The 20998-nt window shown below is 38.0% G+C and overlaps 1 protein-coding gene across 2 annotated transcripts in view; it reads left to right on the top strand.

Moving 5' to 3' along the window:
- The window catches only part of LOC103522002 (alpha-tocopherol transfer protein-like), a 50365-nt gene that overhangs the window by 10242 nt on the left and 19125 nt on the right, over positions 1-20998 (top strand). For both annotated transcript variants that reach the window (XM_008487113.3, XM_026832512.1), the window contains exon 2: positions 1932-2078. In XM_008487113.3, coding sequence (XP_008485335.1) covers positions 1932-2078 — 147 coding nt within the window. The remainder of the gene's footprint in view (positions 1-1931; positions 2079-20998) is intronic.

Raw genomic sequence — 20998 nt, 5'->3', positions numbered from 1 at the left:
ATCAGCTGTTGGACATACTTTGAGAATCTAAAACTTATTGGTTATTTTATACGTATTAGTAGCTTGGTAGGTTTTAGTTTTTTGTAGATTTATAGTAGGTATATTTTTTTAATCTTGTTTTCACTGTGGTGTGACGATTTCTATTTTGACTATTCACGTCAAGATTGTAGTCAAAAATATGCACCACACACATAAAAAAAGAGAAGATGGAGGTATCAGTTTCAGTTTTGTATTCGATTAATGTTTAGTTTCTTATCTGTGATGATGTGATCTATGATGCATTTCAGTGTGTTTTACAATTTTTAATATGATGAGCTTGTGGACCTATTCAGTGTAGAAGAAGCAGAAGAAAAAGAAGAAGAAGAAGAAGAAAAAGAAGAATTTTTATTATAATAATAAGTATGTTTTTATTACTATTGATTATTATAATACTGATACTACTTTTTATTTTGATTATAATTTATAATCATAATGATTATTTCCATCTTCTTCAATTTAAATATTTAACAACCTGGAGTTTTTGTATGTTTGATAAGTAGGTAACTGATTTTCTGATTGTGCTTTTATCTCTATTGAAATATGAGATGAACTAGCCTGAGGCATATGTTTGTACTCGTTTTGTCTGTTGATGATTGTGGTTTTCACCATCAGCGCTTAACAGTTTGAATTTAAACTGGATGAGTAAAGGCTTAGATCTTGGTTTCTGTTCATCAGTTTTATGGCGCTTTCACCCCTTCTGTCTGTCTGTCTGTCTGCCTGCTTAGGTTAATCCTCCTTTAGATTGAATCCGCGAAATCGCTCAAAGGAAAGCGGTGCAAGGGAAAATGTCAATTCCGGGCATTTGATACCAACCATATATTGGTTTGCGAGCATTTGATACCAACCATATATTGGTTTGCGAGCATTTGATACCAACCATATTGGTTTGCGAGCATTTGATACCAACCAAACCAAATTCGACCGAAATTTCGGAGTCTGACGTACAGTAAAGGAGAAAAATGAAGCTAGTGCGATGGATAGTTCGTGCGTACAAAGGGTGGTCTAAAAGGAAGAGTTTGGCGAGAGGTGACGTATCCCGGCACGTTAACATTGATAGATGAAAGAAAAGCTTTGGAAATATCTAGAGAGACCACGAGAATTTTCCGGGAATTATTCAGATTATTGTAAACAAAAGTCGTCAGATCTAGAATTGCGTCATCAGTACCCAAATTTTTTCTGAACCCATATTGATTATTAAGGATAAGATGATTATCCTCTAAGAACTGTTCTACTCTCTTTTTGCAACATTTCTCAAATAATTTTGCTATGTTGGAAGTCAATGAAATTGGTCTATAGTTATTCACATCCGCGGAATTACCTTGTTTAAACAAGGGAACAATTGTAGATCCCTTCAACACATCTGGAAAAACACCTTTTTCTAGACTAAGATTTATAATGTATGCAAGTGGTTTAATTATGTTTTGTGCTATGTGTTTAAGTGTGTTTACATGTATTTGATCTGGCCCTGGACTTGATCCTCCCCTCATATGTTTAATATATCCAATAATTTCCCCCTCGTCCACAGGATCAAATTCATCCAGTCGAATATCACATTCCACCTCATCTTCAATATCAATTGTATTTTGTAAATTCGACTGATTAAATTTCGACCCTACAGAACGAAAGTGTTCATTGAATATATTAGCTGCATTTATACTGTCACTGGCGCTCAAGAGAGAGAGAGAGAGAGAGAGAGAGAGAGAGAGAGAGAGAGAAGAGGGTCATAATCTGATAACAAATGTAGATAACTATCATCAGGTAAGAGATATTGTCATCATGAGAAATCACAGACTTCTTCTTCTCCTCCTCCTCCTTCTTCTTCTTGCATTACTATATTCCACAAGAAAAATACACGTTGGTTAAAGAGGACCCTCCTCATATCCTTGTTGCAGTGGAACAGTTCGCCGTCAGAGATCATCTGATCAAAGGCATCACAGCGGATGAGGAGTACAAGAAGAATCCAGATCTCAAGAAAGAAGACATCCAGGCCCTGCGTCAATGGATGCTCACACAACCACATCTACCTCAGGATGTCCCAGGTAAGTGTCCCACTATCCGAAGTATGTATATGTCCCACTGTCCCAGGTAACTATCCCATTGTCCCAAGTATGTGTCCCACTGTCTCAAGTATCTGTCCCACTGTCCCAAGTAACTGTCCCACTGTCCCAGGTAACTAGGGATGTAGAGTGAGTGAGTAAGTTATAAAAAATAACAACGCTCTTTTCTTTTCAGAGTTTTCAGTGGACAACCTACTCGGTCAATGAAATGGGCGGATACAGCCCTCTGGTTGGGGGGGGGGCACAAACTGAAGAGAATGTGTCAATGGGGGGAGGGTGCTCCTATTTTAAGTCGAATTGCGGAATTCTGGAAATACAAAGTTTGAGAACTACGTGCATGACAGCTGAGTTTACAATCACATGTCCCCGGGACGGAAATCAAAACCGCAAGCTAACGCTTTACAAAGCAGGCGCGCTACCCTCTATAAGGCTTAGAGGGTAGCGTCTAAACTAACTATACCAACATGCTGGCATTTAAATACTTTAATCTTTAAGGATGATGTGAGATTATGTAGAGTCCATTGTGAGATAGCTACTAAACCCTATTATCACCAGGAACATCTTTCAAGGAAACGAAGTATAAGGGATGATGGTTCTAGGATTGGAAGCCCGTGTGAAATTATGTAATCCTAGGTGATTTATAAACATATATATGATTTTGTAGAATCTCACAATTCCCATATAATTCAGCCCTTCCTATAGGTACTTACACAGTTTGAGCTTGCCGGTACACAGTTTGATTGGCATTTTGATATTTTTGTATTTTGCTAAGTATGGCATAGAATTTATTGACGAACATAGTGGTGGAGATGTTTTATTTACGCTGATCGATGAAGCTCTATTATGTAGAATTGTAGATAGAATGAGCGTACATGGAACCAGGCAAGTAGGTAAATGTATTTACCTACATATGGCATGTACCGATACCGATCTAGTACAAAGTAAACCATAATCATTAGGTACCTATGTAGGTAGGTTGGTAGATCAAACAAAAAAGTTAAAGGTGTCGTGTTCCGTGGTAGACCTTGCGGAATCTTATCAAATCCGTAACAGAAACCTAACATGAAATCGTAGAAACAGGAACCTTGAATTATGAAATTAAGGTCATAGACCTGGATTGAAATCAAGGTATCCTATAGACCTGGATATTTTGAATTTCAAAAATCAGTCGTACGACACTTGAAACAATAGGTTCGAAAACTAGGTTAGGTTCAGGTTACAATGGCGTTAAGGTTAAAAGACACAACGATTATGATTTCATTAGAAAGATTAAGCAAAAGCATTAACATTAACCCGCTCAGCCCTGTCGGGTTCAAATGTAGACTCAAACTCAATACAAATCCATCTAGTGAAAATGACCACATAATGAAACCCTGATCTTAAGATTCTTAAGCCGTACCTGAGGGGTATAAATACGTCAACCAATATTAAATGAGGGAACTTTCAAGAGTATCTCAAAAAGAATCTTAGAAGATCCAAGAACCACAAGGCCGAGGGGTTTTAATTACCCCATTTTTTTCAAAACGTGAAACTTGGTATCACAAGATGATAATGGGGATGTACGGCTAATATTGCATGAAAGGATTGAATGGTGAAAAATGGGGACATGATTTATCTATGGATCAGGAATTTCGGTTCTTTTATTGGAGGTGGATTAGTTAAATACCTATTTGCATATCATATCAACAGTATTAGTTGAATACCTATTTGCATATCACTGATTTTACCTATTGGCACTCATTTTGACATGAGCTATGGGCTGCGAACTTGTACCTATTTCATTTTGTAGCTAAGTGATACATATGTAGTGAATTGTGAAAAATGGGGACATTAATTACGCGGACTTCGGGTCTTTTCTTTAGGTGGATTAGGCGGTTAGTTATTTGCATATCAACAGTATTGTACTAATTCTGGCATGAGCTATGAAGGAGTATTTCATTGTAACTGGTGATAGCGTGGGCAAGTCTTATGGTTAGAGTCAACATTGATGAGGCATAGCCCATGAAGCTCTATTATGTAGATGGAATGAGCATGAAGCTCTATTATGTAGATGGAACCAGGCAAGTAGGTAAATGTACCTACATATGGCATGTACCGATACCGATCTAGTACAATGTAAAGAAATCAGCACCCATAATCATTAGCTACCTATGTAGGTAGGTAGATCAAACAAAAAAGTCAAAGGTGTCGTGTTCCGTGGTAGACCTTGCGGAATCTTATCAAATCCGTAACAGAAACCTAACATGAAATCGTAGGAACAGGAACCTTGAATTATGAAATTAAGGTCATAGACCTGGATTGAAATCAAGGTATCCTATAGACCTGGATATTTCAAAAATCAATAATTGTATGATAGTACGACACTTGAAACAATAGGTTCGAAAACTAGGTTGAGTTCAGATTACAATGGCGTTAAGGTTAAAAGACACAACAATTATGATTTCATTAGAAAGATTAAGCAAAAGCATTAACATTAACCCGCTCAGCCCTGTCGGGTCCAAACGTATACTCAAACTCAATATAAATCCATCTAGTGAAAATGAAAACATAATTAAAGAAGCAGCCCTGATCTTAAGCCGTACCTGAGGGGTATAAATACGTCAAGCAATATTAAATGAGAGAACTTTCAAGAGTGTCTCAAAAAGAATCTTAGAAGATCCAAGTACAAGGCCGAGGGGTTTTAATTACCCCATTTTTTTCAAAACGTGAAACTTGGTATCACAAGATGATAATGGGGATGTATGGCTAATATTGCATGAAAGGATTGAATGGTGAAAAATGGGGACATGATTTATGGATCAGGAATTTCGGTTCTTTTATTGGATGTGGATTAGTTGAATACCTATTTGCATATCACTGATTTTACCTATTGGCACTCATTCTGACATGAGCTATGGGCTGCGAACTTGTACCTATTTCATTTTGTAGCAAAGGGACATTAATTACGGGGACTTCAGGTCTTTTATTTAGGTGGATTAGGCGGTTAGTTATTTGCATATCAACAGTATTGTACTCATTCTGGCATGAGCTATGAAGGATTATTTCATTGTAGCTGGTGATGGCGTGGGCAAGTCTTATGGTTAGAGTCAACATTGATGAGGCAATTAGGCACTGTGTTGCAAGCATTCAAATGTGGATTCTAATGAATTTACAGTCATCTATTTACGTATAGCTCTGAACCTTGTGGGTGGGACAATAAATCTCACAATAAAGATGTAATTACTTGAACTTTGAAGGTTTTTGCTCTGACTTTATTTGAGAAGATTGACACGGGGAACTTTAAGATCGGAAGCCTCATTGTTTTGAAATCGAAGAAAGAAAGAGGACAGGATAGGAGAAAGGCACTGTGTTGCAAGACATTCAAATGTGGATTCTAATGAATTTGCAGTCATCTATTTACGTATAGCTCTGAACCTTGTGGGTGGGACAATAAATCTCACAATAAAGATGTTATTACTTGAACTTTGAAGGTTTTTCCTCTGACTTCATTTGAGAAGATTGACACGGGGAACTTTAAGATCGGAAGCCTCATTGTTTTGAAATCGAAGAAAGAAAGAGGACAGGATAGGAGAAAGTCAGCCTTCTGGAGAACCTTGTCTGTTTAGAATGAAGTTCGCTCCGGTCGGGAATTGAACCCTTGAGCTGTCGCTTACAATGCTGGGGCACTACTCTCCAAGCTAACTAGGCTGGCTTTACATACACTTTGAAAGTCTGTTGTTCTTGTTGATAAGTTTGTGAACCTATGGTACATCTGAGGAATCCAAAACACTGTGTTGCAAGCATTCAAATGTGGATTCTAATGAATTTGCAGTCATCTATTTACGTATAGCTCTGAACCTTGTGGGTGGGACAATTAATCTCACAATAAAGATGTTATTACTTGAACTTTGAAGGTTTTTCCTCTGACTTTATTTGAGAAGATTGACACGGGGAACTTTAAGATCGGAGGTCTTCTTGTTTTGAAATCGAAGAAAGAAAGAGAGGACAGGATAGGAGAAAGTCAGCCTTCTGGAGAGCCTTGTCTGTTTAGAATGAAGTTCGCTCCGGTCGGGAATTGAACCCTTGAGCTGTCGCTTACAATGCTGGGGCACTACTCTCCAAGCTAACTAGGCTGCATTATTCTTACCGTTTTTATTATTATTCCAAAACCAGAATACATAGGATGTCTAAACCAAAACCAGAATACATAGGATGTCTAATATAAACCTAACAAATAATCGACTAACTAGGCTGGCTTTACATACACTTTGAAAGTCTGTTGTTCTTGTTGATAAGTTTGTGAACCTATGGTACATCTGAGGAATCCAAAAGAAAACCATTCCTCTTTGGAAGAGGATTCTTCGTCATTCCACAGGTACATAACTCACCTCTTCGTCATTCCACAGGTACATAACTCACCTCTTCGTCATTCCACACAAATCTTGGTAAGAAAACCATTCCTCTTTAGAAGAGGATTCTTCGTCATTCCACAGGTACATAACTCACCTCTTCGTCATTCCACAGGTATGTACATAATTCACCTCTTCCAATCTTCAAATCTTGGTCACGATCTCTGAATTCTTTGGCAACCCATCAAGAGCCAGAAGGCCCCATTGGTGCGATACCTTGCGCGGATTGCAAAAGACACAAGAGGAGAGACTGTAATAACCCCCCAGCTGGTGGTAATGCGAGGTTAACGTAGAAGTCACGAAGCGCATTTAATTCGTTGCTTTGTTGAGATAATCGCGACGGTTGTCCGTTGAAATACTTTTTGGGGGCGTGGAAAAAGCCAAAGTTAGTCAACCGATGAAATACTTGCTAATATTGCTATCGAAATGGAAGCTTTCTTGTGACACAATAAAACAGAATAAACGATAAACCTTGTTTATCCTGCCCTATCCCCGCAGTCTAAGGTCTCGTTGTGTTGGGTTGGATGGCAGAGATTGCCACAAATATTTTCGTCCTTTGTGGAATTTGTAGGTTTTAAATGAGTTTTCAACAAGAAAGAGTCTATTATTTATTACCTATAGATATTTTATTTTTACAGATTATATAGTTCGCAATGATACAGGTGTAACCTTGGGGGAAAAAATTCTCATTTCTTACCTGAGATTCTCTTGAGACAACGCCCTTCTTGACCGGAGCACAACTTTTCTTGAATTGCAAAATTTACTTTGTGTCCACTGATTTCGCTTCTTTTCCGCAAGAATTTCGTTTGTCTACAGTTATCAAAGAGCATCAAATTGATTGATTCTCTTGATAGGCCGCTATAGTCGAGGTTCGTGTGAGAAGGAGTCGTTGGGGTCGGTGACTTCTTGTTCCTGGAACAAGCTTTGTCTCATTTATGCCGGGTTCACACTAAGGGAACATTGTTGGCTAACAAAATCTAAAATCTAAATCATGATTTATTTGTTTATTTATTTTTATTTACAAAAACATCATACACATACAATATATAATGAAAATGCTCGAGCATCAGCAAATATGCAGCAGGCCATTAGTGTTGATTTATTTGTGGTGAAGCTGAGAGCTTCTTCGCAATTTTCGTGGATATCACAGCATTACTAAGAGCCTCCTGTACTATTTCTATATATTTTTTCTTTTTACTCTGGTAATGCCGCCACTGGTCGCTACTCGATTAAAATAGCTACTCAATTGTCCTCACGAGGCCGAGTGCACCCCTTTTTCTGATGAAATTGTCTACACACCCCCTCAGATTTTAAAAATTTGGATCAGAAGTTATGGCAAAGATTTAGCTATTATTTATCACTCAACAATTATGTATTTAACATTTGTTCAGCTTTTACCAATCTTGAAACACCGACATGCCGGGCACTTGTGGAGACGTTGTTTCAGAAATCATTAAAATTACGAAAGACGATATCTTAGGAGTGAGCTAAGAACTTCTGAGACAGCCTATATCCGGGAACTATTCGTCCTAAAGGTGTGTCGACACATAGTCGATCCATGTCGACTGAACCGTCCACACTGCCTCGATAACATAGTTTTATTTCGTCGATCGATTACGTTTGGACACACCTGGTACATCCCCATCCAAGAGCCAAAAGGCCCCATTGGTGCGATACCTCGCGCGGATTGCAAAAGACACAAGAGGAGAGACTGCAATAACCCCCTAGCTGGTGGTAATGCGAGGTTAACGTAGAAGTCACGAAGCGCATTTAATTCGTTGCTTTGTTGAGATAATCGCGACGCATAGGGTGACTGAAAAGGAGTTATACCCATAAGGTGTCTAAAAAGTACTAAAGTTACCAAAGGACGAAACAACAAGCAACCCGCGATCTCTTGACTACTCCCATTTAAAAGGCCGGCAGAGTAGACTCTTTGATCGTTCGTTGCTGTACTGCGATGTGCACCCACCTGATCGTTTGGTGAGAACTGTGCTTTAGATTACATTAAATTATACCTACATAGTGCTCTAATTCTAAGAGCTACCTATAATTTACTTACAGAGGTACTTGACAAAATTATACCTACATAGTGCTCTAATTCTAACAGCTACCTTTAATTTACTTACAGAGGTACTTGACAGATAACCAGGTCTAGGTATGTATTAGGTACCCATAGTATCAAAATGATTGCATAGTTAGGTGGGTATTGCATTTATTTCATGTTGCATCCTCCTATTTATTCTCTTGGATTAGAACAATGAATTCGCTTTGAGTTAAAGGACGAAACAACGAGCAACCCGCGATCTCTTGACTACTCCCATTTAAAAGGCCGGCAGAGTAGACTCTTTGATCGTTCTTCGTCGCTGTACTGCGATTTGCACCCACCTACCTGATCGTTTGGTGGAAACTGTGCTTTAGATTACATTAAATTATACCTACATAGTGCTCTAATTCTAAGAGCTACCTATAATTTACTTACAGAGGTACTTGACAGATAACCAGGTCTATGTATGTAGGTACCTATAGTATCAAAACTATTGCATAGTTAGGTGGGTATTGCATTTATTTCATGTTGCATCCTCCTATTTATTCTCTTGGATTAGAACAATGAATTCGCTTTGAGTAAATAATTATTCTGCCGCTATTGCTCCAAAGCCCGATCCACACGCAACAACATGTCTCCTGACTTGATCTTTCAGATCGTTGCATGTGTGCGCGATATTCACGCAAGTTTCAGGTCTAAACGCTTCTATTCATTCTTTCAGAACAATGAATCCTTGTAGATTCTGCCGCTATTGCTTCAAAGTCCAGCATACACGCCTGTCTTCAAACATGGTCTTTCCGCAGATCGTGTGAACCCGATATTTACGCAAGTTTCAGGTCTAAACGAGTGAAATTTGCGCAAATACACACGCAACGATTTGGACACGTAGTAGCGTGTGTATACTGGACTATACAGAATAGAATAGGTTTCTTATTATGGGCATATCATGTACATATTCATTATAAAGTGTACCTAAACTTTTTTTTTTTGGTTATCTATTTTCTCATTTCCAATTGGCTGGCTGTCAGTGTCCCAGGCACCCCATTGGTCGATAGCTTTTATCCCGTTAGTAAGTTCCCAACTGCAGCATCAACGAGTGAAAATAGTTAATGAGATTAATTTAGCAATGATATCATAATGAATTGATGATAATGAAATCAAATACATAATGATAAATACTCTGTACCTACCTAATTATTTATTTTATTACAATCGTACTAGTAGTTTCTCACCTATGTAGGTATGAGTACAGGTAATAAGTTGCTATATAAATATAGGTAGGTAATAGGTACTAATAGGTACATATATGATTATTATAATAGATCAGTTTTAAATACTCTGTACCTACCTAATTATTTATTTTATTACAATCGTACTAGTACTTTATCAGCTATGTAGGTACATAGGTACCTAGTTAAGTAGGTATGGGTGCATAGTTAATACTAGCGCTTGCTTGGGTGATGTTTCAAAATCATAGAGCGAGAAAAATGAAGACCAACGGAATTTTTCTTTTTCTTCTACGACTTCTAGATCCCGAGATAAATTGATTAAAAAAATACCGGTAAATCGTGAACTTTGACGTCACGGCATACGCTCCCGTAGGCGATGACGTCACATCAAATGTCCCGAGCAAAGCTCCCTCGCAGGCAACGCATTAATGTGTTTGTGCGCATACGTTTCTGCGCAGTTCTTTCTGCTCCTCCGCTAGCGCGCTTGCATACTGGCGCTACCTAGCGGACGAAAATAGCAACATTAATGTGTTTGTGCGCATTTCTTTCTGCTCCTCCGCAAGCGTGCTTGCATACTGGCGCTACCTAGCGGACGAAAAAAACAACTGGTCAATTATTTCTATTGTGAATTCATTATTATCAGTTCTCAGATTCAAATCCTTTTTTATTAAAATATACTGCGAGTAATGATCAGTCTGACCAGTTTCAATAACACAGCTTAATATGACAGAAGGATCAAGACCAGCACAGAAAAAGTGATCGAGACATGATGAGCTGTTATTTTGTTCTCTAGTTACAGTGTTAATGTATGATATATAGTTATGCTGTGTTAAAGTGTTTAAATATGAGTCTACATCATCACAGTCCTCCCTCAATAGATCTATATTGATATCTCCTATCAAGCAAGACACATTATTATTATTGTTATTTTGTGATAATAACAACTCCAAGTCATTTAGGAAACGATCAATATCTCTCAGAGAGGGTGATCTGTAAATGCATATAAACTCATATTTAGTGTTGTGTATTAAACAAGAAATTTTAATGTGATCGCATGTGTGTATGTTCTGCAGTTCTACAATATCAAGTACAGTGATGTTATCAGAGACATAAACTACCACACCCCCATTTTTGTTAATAGTGTTTGAACAGTAGAACGATTTAAATCCCTCGATATCATAACAAAAATCTCGTTTTTCCGGATTAAAAGCAGTTTCCGTCAAAACTAGAATACTAATTTTGTTTTTAATTCCATTGATCATATAGAGGAACTCACCGAAGTTTGTATTAAGACTCCTGATGTTCATATGAAATATACCCAATCCATCTTCTCTGAAAAATGTGCATGCATCAATTGACTCGAATCTGTCATGTCTGATATCATGGTCAGTCACCACATCAAGTATTTCCATTAACGATATGAGGATCTAAAAGAAGAAATATAATGTTGGTTAAAAAGAATGAAAGGAAGGAAGAAAGAAAGAAAGAAAATAAAAAAAAAGAAGAAGAAAAGAAAGAAGGAAGAGAAAAAAAGAGAAAAAAAATGAGGAGTATAGTCAGATCGTGTGTACCCGATATTTACGCAAGTTTCAGGTCTAAACGAGTGAAATTTGCGCAAATATTGCGTACACACGCAAGGATTTGTCGAAAGACCAATGATACACGTAGTAGCGTGTGTATACCGGACTATACAGAATAGAATAGGTTTCTTATTATGGGCATATCATGTACATATTCATTTTATAGTGTACATAAACTTTTTTATATCCTAAATTCATGCCTGTTTGCCTATGTGTAAATGGTGAGATGCATATCTTATGTTGTCACATAAAGTCAGTAAGTCATGATCACGCTCAAGATCTATGATAGAGAGAGAGAGAGAGAGAGAGAGAGAGAGAGAGAGAGAGAGAGAGAGAGAGAGAGAGAGAGAGAGGAGAGAGAGAGATCCTATTTTAAGTCGATGTTAAACAACAAAAGCTTACCTGTGCAAGTTACTGGAGCTCAATTTTTCTGGATTTCGGTTTGAGTTTGAACCTTTCCAGAAGTTCTTGCTTTGTAACATGTCTCTTGATGGCACGGCACAATGCCTTGCCTGGGCCCACATCTCTCTGCAGGTTATGTAAGAAAGGCCCCATTGGTGCGATACCTTGCGCGGATTGCAAAAGACACAAGAGAAGAGACCGCAATAACCCCCCAGCTGGTGGTAATGCGAGGTTAACGTAGAAGTCACGAAGCGCATTTAATTCGTTGCTTTGTTGAGATAATCGCGACGCATAGGGTGACTGAAAAGGAGTTATACCCATAAGGTGTCTAAAAAGTACTAAAGTTACCAAAGGACGAAACAACAAGCAACCCGCGATCTCTTGACTACTCCCATTTAAAAGGCCGGCAGAGTAGACTCTTTGATCGTTCGTTGCTGTACTGCGATGTGCACCCACCTGATCGTTTGGTGAGAACTGTGCTTTAGATTACATTAAATTATACCTACATAGTGCTCTAATTCTAAGAGCTACCTATAATTTACTTACAGAGGTACTTGACAGATAACCAGGTCTAGGTATGTAGGTACCTAATATAGTATCAAAACTATTGCATAGTTAGGTGGGTATTGCATTTACTTCATGTTGCATCCTCCTATTTATTCTCTTGGATTAGAACAATGAATTCGCTTTGAGTAAATAATTTACGTGTAGATTCTGCCGCTGTTGCTCCAAAGCCCGATCCACACGCAACAACATGTCTCCTGACTTGATCTTTCAGATCGCTGCATGTGTGCGCGATATTCACGCAAGTTTCAGGTCTAAACGCTTCTATTCATTCTTTCAGAACAATGAATCCTTGTAGATTCTGCCGCTGTGGAGACACTCATTTTTGAGGGAGGAAATCACACACTGACAAGTACCTAGGTATAATAATTATCAATACCTACGTATATGATTTTATAGAATCTCACAATTCCCGTATAATTCAGCCCTTCGTATAGGTACTTACACAGTTTGATTGGCATTTTGATATTTTTGTATTTTGCTAAGTATGGCATAGAATTTATTGACGAACATAGTGGTGGAGATGTTTTATTTACGCTGATCGATGAAGCTCTATTATGTAGAATTGTAGATAGAATGAGCGTACATGGAACCAGGCAAGTAGGTAAATGTATTTACCTACATATGGCATGTACCGATACCGATCTAGTACAAAGTAAACCATAATCATTAGGTACCTATGTAGGTAGGTTGGTAGATCAAACAAAAAAGTTAAAGGTGTCGTGTTCCGTGGTAGACCTTGCGGAATCTTATCAAATCCGTAACAGAAACCTAACATGAAATCGTAGAAACAGGAACCTTGAATTATGAAATTAAGGTCATAGACCTGGATTGAAATCAAGGTATCCTATAGACCTGGATATTTTGAATTTCAAAAATCAGTCGTACGACACTTGAAACAATAGGTTCGAAAACTAGGTTAGGTTCAGGTTACAATGGCGTTAAGGTTAAAAGACACAACGATTATGATTTCATTAGAAAGATTAAGCAAAAGCATTAACATTAACCCGCTCAGCCCTGTCGGGTTCAAATGTAGACTCAAACTCAATACAAATCCATCTAGTGAAAATGACCACATAATGAAACCCTGATCTTAAGATTCTTAAGCCGTACCTGAGGGGTATAAATACGTCAACCAATATTAAATGAGGGAACTTTCAAGAGTATCTCAAAAAGAATCTTAGAAGATCCAAGAACCACAAGGCCGAGGGGTTTTAATTACCCCATTTTTTTCAAAACGTGAAACTTGGTATCACAAGATATTTCAGGCTCTTCGCTCACGAGTCTTAAATGCAAAGTTTGATCGAAGGGAACTGTAACTCTTAAGGTGTTATCGTACCAAAAGAGAAGAGAGAAGGAAGACAGGATAGGAGAAAGCCAGCCGTTCCGAGAACGAACCTTATCTGTTTAGAATACAGGGGTCGAGTGGATTGGAAATTTGAACACATCATTATGCCTTCAGGCACACCCCATTTGCCAAGGGTACCTATAGGTTACCTTGCCCTTGGGATCAATTTAATTTGAAGAAACCATTTACTGATGAAAGTTTGTAATACAATCCACTCCGGGTGGGAATCGAACCCGCGACCTAGTGCTTAGAATCCTCGTCTCTCCAAGCTAACTAGGATGGTTTGTTATCTTTACCACCCGTGTACGTTTAGCCTAAACTTACCCGGCATAAATTCTGTACTAATTATTACTCAATGTTCATGTGTGTAGTCTGTAGTAAATACTATAAGTAGTTCATCCAGATCAATGTGACAGCAATGAGTCATCAACCCAAAATGAAGGAACCAATCAGATTGCAGGAAATCCTTACATTGTTGCAATTCAGGTAAAGGTCTATTTTTGATAAACTCTCTCTTCTAAAATGCAGAGGTAGCTCTAAGTTCAGAGGTTGGATTCCAGAACAGGTAAGGTGGATATCGCCTTACCTGACTTTGTTTCACTGTCGGAGGAAGCACTGTGCAATATACCTTCCCCTTTTAGAGATTCTCTACCATTGCACAGGTGACATGTTTGGCAACAATGCCTATTTTTTTGCTGTCACATTGATCTAGACACACTATAGTCAATGTCAAACTAAGGATATCTTTGTACGGTATTACTGCGTCAGGTAGGACATTAGATTAAAATTGAACCTTCGCTTAGGTACCAAAGAACTTTATTTAAAGAAAGTATTCATAAAATACTCGTAATATTATAGGTAAGTAGGTACCGTTATCGTTGAAAATATCTTTTTGGTAGGATAGGTAGGTAGGTGTACCTTTCTTTTTACTTTCTATTTATTTTTCCAAACTTTAAATTTGTGCAAGGAAGAAAATTCATCTTGTTATCCTCCATAATAATTTCACGGCCCACTTCACTTCACTGTAAATTTAACACCTGAGGAGCTTGTTCCACCTATTATTCCCTTCAACCCCACTGCCAATACCTACCTGTTCCATGATATACTTTCCTTAGTCTCTTCAGTGAGATGGCTGAAAGTGCCTGAAAAATTGAGCTCTCTCGTGTCAATTTTTTTAACACCGAAGAAAGTTACTCTTGGATCTTGTAGGCCTGAAGGAATTTCCAATGAAATTTTAAGCCTAAAGGAATTCCTTGTTAATGTTGTATTGCAGGCTGTAAGCCTGAAGAAATTTACTCTCGAAGTTGTAAGCATAAATAGGCTTGCCAAATATCCAAAATGTCGATTCGGGACGCGAATCCGCGAACATAATTGCCAAATCCGCGAACATAATCGCAAAATCCGCGAACAAAATCGCCAAATCCGCGAAAATAATCGCGAAATCCGCGAAAATAATCGCGAAATCCGCACACGATCGCGAAATAACATCGTACTTTGAAAATTGAACGAAGGAATGTTGATCGTTGCTTGATCGCTGCCTATTCACACTATAGTGCCAGTCTCGCTCCGGTCACGGTCCAGTTTCGGTCCGATCAAAAAGATTCGTCGCGAGAATGTTCCAAATTTTGACTGTGAGCTGACCGTTACCGTACCTTGACTAGAACGTCTAGTGTGTACACTCGCATTTACTTGCCTTCAACAATCATTTGATCGGACCGTTACTGGACCGTGACCGGACCTTGACTGGCACTATAGTGTGAATCAGGCTTAACACGACGTAGTTTAGCCAACACCTGAGAGCAGCCTAAGACGCGTTTCGTTCTTATTGGAACTCACCAGTTAGACATAGCTCTCAGGTGCTGGCCAAGAATTTGGAAGTGCTATTTACACTTCAGAGATGGAAATTGTGGAGAAACGAGAACCTGGTTTCCATGTAAGATTTTATTTAGTGTCGAGTACCTATTGTAGTGAGTGCCACAGTAGTGTACATTACCTATGACCTTTTAGCACTCTAGTGCGTATACACACCTACAGTACATATTAATAACAGCATCTCTACATAAGTACCTAGGTACCTAGTAATCTACGAAGGTTTATTTGTAACTCAGGTGTATAAACACAAACAAGCCTAACTTCCTATTAATCATTCTGAGATATGCATTTATCATTCCGTATAGCCTTCTATAGATCAGGGCCGTCTACAGGGGGTGCTCAATGGGGCCCTAATAAACGAGACTTTATCGAAACTGCTGACAAAAAGGGACTACTCAGTCTCACGTTGGAAGTCGAAATAAAAGTATTTAAAATTGTATTATTGGTCCATTGTTTGAGATTGTCCCCTGGGGTTTGTTTGTAAAAAAAAAAAAAAAAAAAAAAAAAAAAAAAAAAAAAAAAAAAAAAAAAAAAAAATATGTTGGGAGAAGGGCCCATTAATTATTTGAGGTTGCCTCCGGACCCCGGTTAACCCATGAACTGCCCTGTTGTATGTATGTACATATTTATCTATTAGAGCTAAGTACCTACCTAGTACCTACCTACTCTAAGAAGATTACTCACATCATCAGGGTTAAGATTTAAGATAAAAATTCTTGCGCAGGTAAGTTATCAACACGCCATCTGCATTCAATGAAATTATTATTAATATTACACATAATTATAAGGAAAAAAAAAGATACCTAAAGGTTGGATTTCAGGATTTCACCAATAGTTTTTAGTCCTTAAAAGGCCTGTGAAACTAACGGCCTGTTGAATACCATTTGATTTGTATATTAGGATTAACAACTATACATACATAGGTAATTATAAAGAGTTAAGCAAGTAGAAACATTATCTTCAGGGAGAAAATAATAATCATAATATTCACATAATAATAGGTAATTATAAAGAGTTAAGCAAGTAGAAACATTATCTTCAGGGAGAAAATAATAATCATAATATTCACATAATAATAAGATAGTTACCTATTTCTAAAGCGTTTACATTATCAGGTAATCATAATATGGCGACAAGATTCTGTAAAATATCTTTCATCTAATGTTTAGAAAGAACTTTAATCTTTGTTTTTAGAAGTAGGTATTAATGTTCAAAACAGTTTTAAAGTTGAAGGAGTTAATGTTTAACACACTGATTCAAACATTAAACATTAATGTTTAAAACTTTAACTCCTTGCAACATTTTTATTTTTAATCTTAAAGTTAGATTTTTCGGCCTCAAGGCTGAATAATTTGTCTTTTTATATCGCTCATTAGTGCCTATAGGTACTCACCTATCTGAAGTAGGTATTTAGTATATTATACTGCACACATTTATAGTGTGTCCAGATCAATGTGGCAGCAAAAAAATAGGCATTGTTGCCAAACATGTCACAGGTGCAATGGTAGAGAATCTCTAAAAGGGGAAGCTATATTGCACAGTGCTTTCTCCGACAGTGAAACAAAGTCAGGTAAGGCGATATCCACCTTACCTGTTCTGGAATCCAACCTCTGAACTTAGAGCTACCTCTGCATTTTAGAAGAGAGAGTTTATCAAAAATAGACCTTTACCTGAATTGCAACAATGTAAGGATTTCCTGCAATCTGATTGGTTCCTTCATTTTGGGTTGATGACTCATTGCTGTCACATTGATCTGGATGAACTATAAACGGCGCGAACGACCCAATAAGGGTTAAAGCGCCCAATAAAGAGAAAAAAAAAATAAAAAAAATAAGAACGAAACGCGTCTTAGGCTGCTCTCAGGTGTTGGCTAAACTACGTTGTGTTAAAGGTATAGATGAGGAGATGAGCAGGGAAAATCTACGTGGGAAGGTACAAAATTTTTGACCATGGCATATGGTGCGAAAAGTCGAAAACAAAAAATAGAAAACCCATTTCATGCACCACATGCCATGGTCAAAAATTTTCGCCGATCATCTCCTCATCTAGTAAGGCGAAATAATTCAGGTGAAAACCTAGATACCTATCTCTGTAGGTACTTTTCCTACCTCGGTGGCGTAGTGGTCAAGACGCTCGCCTGGTAATCAGGAGGGCGTGGGTTCGATCCCAGCCGAGGTATGGAATTTTATCCTCATTTATTGGAGAATTTGACCACGTAATAATGGAGCTCTAAGGGTTAGGTGGTAGAGAACGCCTAAGGCGTTAACCTCGCCTAGTGGTTACCTTCCACTCAAGAGTCTATTATTATTATTAATCATAGGTAGAGTTTTGACAGAGGGAACTGTATGCTTGAATCCACTAGTTCTCAATGCACTACTGAAGTTAAGTAACGCTGCGCATGGTTATTATTCCGATAAGTGACCGTCTGCGTCTGGTCAATATCCGTTAACTGTAAGATCTTCGTTGTTGAAGATCTACCTACATACCTAGGTACCTACTGATTATGGGTGCTGATTTCTTTACTTTGTACTAGATCGGTATCGGTACATGCCATATGTAGGTACATTTACCTGCCTGGTTCCATATACGCTCATTCTATCTACATAATAAACCTTCATGGATCAGCGTGAATAAAACATCTCCACCACTATGTTCGTCAATAAATTCTATGCCATACTTAGCAAAATACAAAAATATCAAAATGCCAATCAACTGTGCACCGGCAAGCTCAAACTGTGTAAGTACCTATACGAAGGGCTGAATTATACGGGAATTGTGAGATTCTACAAAATCATATATATGTAGGTATTGATAAATATACCTAGATACTTGTCAGTGTGTGATTTCCTCCCTCAAAAATGAGTGTCTCCACAGACCCCATTAACTGGTTTCCATGCACTGTACCCGACAGGTATAACAGTAATAAAATGATTATTATTATTAATAATAATATTAATATACTGCTAGAGTTCTAGACATTGTTTTCTGACGCAAATTTCCAGTCGTTCTAGAAATTTCGCTGACGACGAGTGAACTATATTTCTAGTTTGATTTCCACTTGATAAGCGACACTAATAAGTGTACCCTTAATGCGTGAATTCTCATTCACTTTTATAAATCACCTAGGATTACATCATTTCACACGGGCTTCCAATCTTAGAACCATCATCCCTTGTACTTCGTTTCCTTGAAAGATGTTCCTGGTGATAATAGGGTTTAGTAGCTATCTCACAATGGACTCTACATAATCTCACATCATCCTTACTAGTCAAAGAATTTTGCTGATTTTCCTTAGGGTGGGTCTACTTTACCAACCCTACCTGCAGTCGATTGAAGTCAACATCAACTCGAACCCACAGGATACCAGCCTGAAATCCACCTTGCTAAAGAAGTAGCAAAGGTTGAGAGCGAAGGGCATCCACTCGTCAAATTTTTGTAGCCAAAACCAAATGTCAGCCCAAACCACCCCAGGGCTGATTGAGAGGCTGACGAAAAACGTGAACCCCATCTGAACATGGGAAAAGGAAAAGAACCTGACAGGTCTATCTGATATTGTGTGTGCTCATCAGGTGTCAGGTATATGTACCTACCTGATAGTGAGTAGCTGGCCTAATCCGGAACTATCCAATGACCAGCTATGTATGTCAGATTCAAGAGAATATTCTCATGTGAGAAACCTCTAAAAAGGCTTGTTGAAAGATAAACTTCACTTCGTTCGATCAACAGAGTGATCAACATGAATGCAAACAGACTACAAGTCTAGAAGGGCAACTTTTTATACAAGGTTCATTTCCTATGGCATTTCCCGCCATACATTCAAAGCTTTCATGAATGATCGAATTCTACAAATAAGTAATGAGGAAAATAATAATATGATAATGAAAATCTTGAACCTTGACCGAAATTAATCAACCTTTGCCGACATACCTACTGACCCTGATGCATTCTGACATTTACTGCATTTACATACATGCAGTATAAAACTAGATTAAATTAGACTTGATTAGAACAGAAGAGATAATAATTGCATATACTTTAAGAGAAGGAGGAAAATGAGAAGGAAAAAATAGACTGGAATATAGAGAAAATGAGGAGGACGAGAAGAAGAAGAAGAAGGAAAAGGAAGGGGAGGAGGATGAAGAAAAAGAAGAAGAAAAAAATTCTCTCAACTCAACCGAAAATCCTATTCAAGTTTCCATGACTCGGATGGTTGGCCAGAAATAGACCTTGTTTTTCCCGTTGGGCTACGCGGTTGAAAAGTTCTGGGCAGTTTCTAACCAAAAAGTCTCCTGAAGACTTTTTTTGACATTATTTTTTAATAATGACACAAAGCGCTCTTTTGCGGTAGAAGAGTGCCTAATCCATGGGGCTTGGTTTGAACTAGCCCAGAGAATTACCAGGTGAGCCTTTTGACCGCTACGCCACCAAAACTGGTTGCACAGATCAATTTCCACTTCAGATCCTGAGGTGTGAATCGTCTAAAGGCCTGTCCCCACTTGTCGTTCGGAAAAAATCGTGTCGTGCGTAGTGGGATCATTTAAATTACATTTCCTACAGGACATTCGGGATAAAAATCGGATGAAAATCAAGACAAGTGAGCACGGACCTTTTAAAGCTCCCCTAATTTTACAAACACCCGATACCTGGCGTTACCTGTATAGGTCACAGCTCTAAGGAGATGGCACTTGGCGTGCATAGGTCACGGACAAAGAACGAGAAACTTTCTCCGTCTATTGTAACACGATTAACACGGAATATGCAATAGTTCATTCTTCTAAATAATCTAAAGTATAAACTATAAACTTCTATCGCCCGTGAACTTTGTTTGTGGTGATCTCCATTGAGCGAATTCCTTATCTTCGCAACTTTTGCAGTCTAGGTGACATGTCTAGAACGTTTCTCCCAACTTGGTATTCGAACTTCCAACCTGGTTTTTCGACAAGTCGTTGCGTACGCGATTTTTGCGCAAAATATCGAAACTCGAAACTATATATCGCGATATTTCGAAAGACCAGGTTTGGAAGACCATTTGACGAAAGATCAGGTTGGAAGTTGGAAGACCAAGTTGGGAGAAATGTGGTAACTTATGTAAGAGTATAAGGATCCCATTGCCTTTCAAGATCAATTATTGACTGTAGTGATATCTAAATCTTAACTATTTTTAGAAAAACAAATAATTTTTATATGTACATAGATAGAGAGAGGGAAAATTGACCTGTGAAGTCAACTTGTACAGAAACACAAAATGAAAATGATAATGTCTAACTTATGTAAGAGTATAAGGATCCCATTGCCCTTCAAGATCAATAAAATTACTGACTGTAGTGATATCTAAATCTTAACTATTTTTAGAAAACAACTAATTTTTATATGTACATAGATAGAGAGAGGGAAAATTGACCTGTGAAGTCAACTTGTACAGAAACACAAAATGAAAATGATAATGTCATCACTAGATTTTTCACATGAGAATAT

The sequence above is a fragment of the Diaphorina citri genome, unplaced genomic scaffold (genome assembly GCF_000475195.1).
Source record: "Diaphorina citri unplaced genomic scaffold, Diaci psyllid genome assembly version 1.1 scaffold78, whole genome shotgun sequence".
Lineage (NCBI taxonomy): Eukaryota > Metazoa > Arthropoda > Insecta > Hemiptera > Psyllidae > Diaphorina > Diaphorina citri.
The sequence above is the reverse complement of the archived record's forward strand: the minus strand, read 5'-3'. Positions and strand labels throughout refer to the sequence as shown.